The sequence below is a fragment of the Armigeres subalbatus genome, chromosome 1, assembly GCF_024139115.2.
Source record: "Armigeres subalbatus isolate Guangzhou_Male chromosome 1, GZ_Asu_2, whole genome shotgun sequence".
Lineage (NCBI taxonomy): Eukaryota > Metazoa > Arthropoda > Insecta > Diptera > Culicidae > Armigeres > Armigeres subalbatus.
In genome coordinates, this window is record NC_085139.1 from 289,663,415 (window position 1) to 289,667,397 (window position 3,983).

Below are 3,983 nucleotides of genomic sequence, written 5' to 3' on the forward strand. Positions count from 1 at the left end.
AACTCTTCTCAAAAATTCTAAACGCAATTTAATCAAAAACGGCAAGCAACCCCGAACGTAGTAAAACGGTAAGCAACCCCAACCCCGTACTGCTTACCGTTTTTAATTAAATTGCTTCTAGAATTTTTGAGAAGAGTTTTAAAAACTTCTTCGTATGGTTTCCCGTAGAGATTTTTTCGATTATCATCTTTCTGCTTCTTCTTCTTCATGCAACATCAAAGCTCCAATAGGAGGAAACTCCAAAATTACTTCAGTCAAAGTTGGAGAACAACTACGAGCATGCATTGAGACAACATTTGGAAACATGTTACAAAACTATATTAGCCGGCAATGGCGTAGTCGTCGCGATGTGACGAGATGTGATGAAATGAAATAAGATTGATTTTGTATCAAATTTTCATGTATCGATAATTTCGGGATGGCCAAAATCTAACTCTGTATATATATCCAAAATTGTTAATGTATGTTGTTTGGAAGCTGGTCCTCTACCTCCAATGTGGACTGTATATTGGTGGCTTATTTAAGAAAAACGATCCTGGGCAGCTGAGGTGAACGCAAATCGCAGACTTGGGTGGTTGATTGATTCCTAATGGGTTTCGGGTGGTTTCCTCGGCTGTGCATCCACAACTCACACTTCTTATACACTTAATATATTTATTTAGTCCATCACACATTACACATCACATTGGCTTGCTTCATAAACAAAGAAAGAAAAGGCATAAGAAAATAAAACCTCTCGTGCGTAGGACGGGATGAACTAGTTTAGGGTATTGAACTTCTCTCGGGGTACTTGGATTTAACATTCGCTCGCTTGGCAATGTCTTTCGTCTTAACAGGTTTCTCGAAACGTCCTGGTGACTTCTTTTCTTCATAGCAGTTCCATACCTTAGATTTTGGCAAGTTGGATTGGTTTGGCCTGGCTTACTAACTTGGATATAGTCTTGGATTTACTGATTTGGTCTTTATGCCACCTCCTTGTGACGCACTAGTTTTTGGAATTTGGTTGCAAACTGCTCCCACACGATCCGCTCTGACATGGGAAATTTCCATTCCGTTCTGAATTGGAATTGTATTCGCCATCCGATCCCCTCTGGACCGATTGGACAAAGTATTCCTGCGGCCGATTGCCACATTGCTTGTGACGCGGTAGTTTTCTTGTGGCCTATCTACACTTCGGAACACATTGTATGACACCTGAGCTGGTGTTCCTTTTGGAGTTCTTGGCATTCGAAGCTTCGGCGATCCGTTTCCACTTCTGCTGGGTGATGGTTGAAAGCAAACCAAAGTGTGGTGCTTGCCCTTACAATTTCGGCATGTATATCGAGAAGGACAATCCATCGCTTGATGTCCACGTTTAAAACAGTTCCGGCAGAGTGCGTTGTCCCGTAACACCTTGTCGCGATCGTTAATACACATCCGTTGTAATCTCGGACATTGGTAGAGGAGATGATTTTCTTGGCATGCTACACAGCGACAACGTTCCCTCTAAACATTATTGGTGTAGCTCAAATGGCGAAACGGTGCCTTCTTTTGTTGAGGAGGTTCCGCATTGGAACCGGAAGACTTGGGTTGGGAGCAGCAAAGATTTTCACTATACGCTGCAGGAATTTAGTCAGATCCTATCCTGCTCCCTCGAAGAAATTTCGTTCCAGATTTTTCTAGTTTCTGGTTCCAGTCGCATACATAAGACGTCCAAGAGCAACAGATCCTTATATTCTGCCGGTTGTTCTATCTTATCTAGCGTCTGCATGCTTCGCGCGAACCCTTCCAATAGGAACCGTAGCTCGGTAGCCGATTCCTTTGCCAGCTTCGGAAGTTTCAACAACGCCTGAACCTGACGGCGCTTCAGCTGCTTGCAATCGTTGTATCTTTTCACCAGAGAGTCCCACGCGATATGGTAATTCGCTCTCGTGATCACTAGTTGATCCACAAGGGCCTTGGCCTCACCTGCCAAGCACCCTTTTAGGTAATAAAACTTTTCCACCTCCGGTAAGTCCACATTGTTATGTATCAGTGACACTGACACATACAGGTCACGAAAGCTTAACCAATCATCGATGTTGCCGTCGAAAGTTTGCAAAACGATTCGCGGCAATCGCACATGCTCCATGGTTGCTTGGTTCGACGCTTCTAGATTTCGGGTTGATTGGTTGAAGGCTGGTGGTTCCTCGAACTCCTTGACTTTGTCTAACAGCAAAGACTTTAAGTCGTAGTACTTGCTGCCAAACTCCGACCGCTGCTTGATACAATTGTCCTCCTCCTCATCATGGTCATCATGGGTCTCGATGTCCAGGATCACATCGTTCACTTTTTCCCACAGCTCATCAAGCTTCTCTAACCGGACCGTCACCTGACTCACACTTCTCACTTCACTCAACTTATTGACAAACCCCCATATGTCCTGGACCATGTTGAGGAGTGACCGAAGTGTTGTTTTCAGTCTCTTCATCGCTGGAGGCTTCCTGGTAGTCGATGTCGTTGGAGGCATTTCCTCGATTGGCACTTGGACAACGGTTTTCAAACGGAAAAAAGCACGGGTGTAATAATCCGTTGATCCTAGCTTCGGCTAGACATACACTGCAGAGTAATTATTATATTTACCTGAACAACCAGGATTGTTCACCCTCTCTACAGGTACGTTCCTCAAAACAAGTCCAACGCAGTTGAAAATTGATCCGAAATGCTCGTCGATAAACCCCAATCGTCCAAAATATAGCGTTAGAAAGGAGATATATTCATGTAATATTCCGTGGTGTCCAACTTCGGCAAGGCATATACTGCTCAAACTCACCTGAAAGAACAGTATCTGCACTAGACTGGCCCAGGAAACAAAAAGTTGTCGAATTTCACGGGGCACCCCCTAGGATTGTGTCCCTTGGTGAGAAAATCAATCTTTCAAAATTTCAGCTCAATCGCTTGTTGCATAAGCTGGCGCATTTGATTTGAAGTTTGTATGAGGATTTCAGCCAAAATGTATAGGAAAATACACCTCCGTCACTCATTCGATCTGGAAATTGGTTCTGATTGCTCGATTGACCTCAGAATTGCAAAAACGATAGTTGGTATGCTACAGAACAATTTCACAGAACATTGTATGATGATTAAATGAACTTTTATATAGGTTTCGGCTGATGCGATTCGATCAAAAAACCCAAAAATACACTAATCAGCTCCTAATAAATCAGTCGAAAATGATATAAAAGTTCATTCAGTCGTCATGCAATGTTCTGTGAAATTGTTCTGTAGCATACGAACTGTCGTTTTTGCAATTCTGAGGTCAATTGAGCAATCAGAACCAATTTCCAGATCGAATGAGTGACGGAGGTGTATTTTCCTATACATTTTGGCTGAAATCCCCATACAAATTTCAAATCAAATGCGCCAGCTTATGCAACAAGCGATTGAGCTGAAATTTTAAGAGATTGATTTTCTCACCCAAAGACACAATCCTGGGGGGTGCCCCGTGGAAGTAGACAACATTTTTTCTCCCCATAGTAATCTGGGCCAGTCTAATCTGCACCAAATGATCCAAGAAAACAGTGTGTCGGAATATCACGGTTCACAAACTGTCCATCCGCAAAAGTGAAAACATTAATCGGTTCAATCGTATTGACAGACCCCTCGATTATGCTCCACGAAAAAATGTTTGTTCACCACGTCCACGGCAGCGAGAGAAATTTATTCATGTAGTAATCTACTAACTACCGCCTCGGCAAGACATATACGGATTGGTGTGATATACATAAGCACTAACCTGTGGAAACAGTCAGCTGGCCAACACCAATCGTCTCGATCGTCCCAATCCCAATAGTACGCGTGTGTGCGATGCAGTGCTGTCGTTGACAGCCTGTTCGTTTGTTGCCTATTGGTTTTCGCACTGTCTCCAGTTGTTCGTCGCGGTTCAATTCGTCCAGTACGTTCTCATACAAAAAGAAGCCCGTTCTGTTTGCCGTCGGTTATGTGATCAAATTTATTTTTATCGA

General features: G+C 43.3%; 1 protein-coding gene across 1 annotated transcript; it reads right to left on the reverse strand.

Moving 5' to 3' along the window:
- Positions 1 to 1,612: 1,612 nt before the first annotated feature.
- On the reverse strand, positions 1,613 to 2,410 carry LOC134207442 (uncharacterized). Its single transcript, XM_062683164.1, has one exon. The coding sequence runs from the start codon at positions 2,408 to 2,410 to the stop codon at positions 1,613 to 1,615; it is 798 nt and encodes a 265-aa protein (XP_062539148.1).
- Between the last annotated feature and the right edge of the window lie 1,573 nt (positions 2,411 to 3,983).

Excerpts from the sequence above, each read along its gene's own strand:
- LOC134207442 (XM_062683164.1), bottom strand. The coding sequence starts at position 2,410 with ATGGTCCAGGACATATGGGGGTTTGTCAATAAGTTGAGTGAAGTGAGA.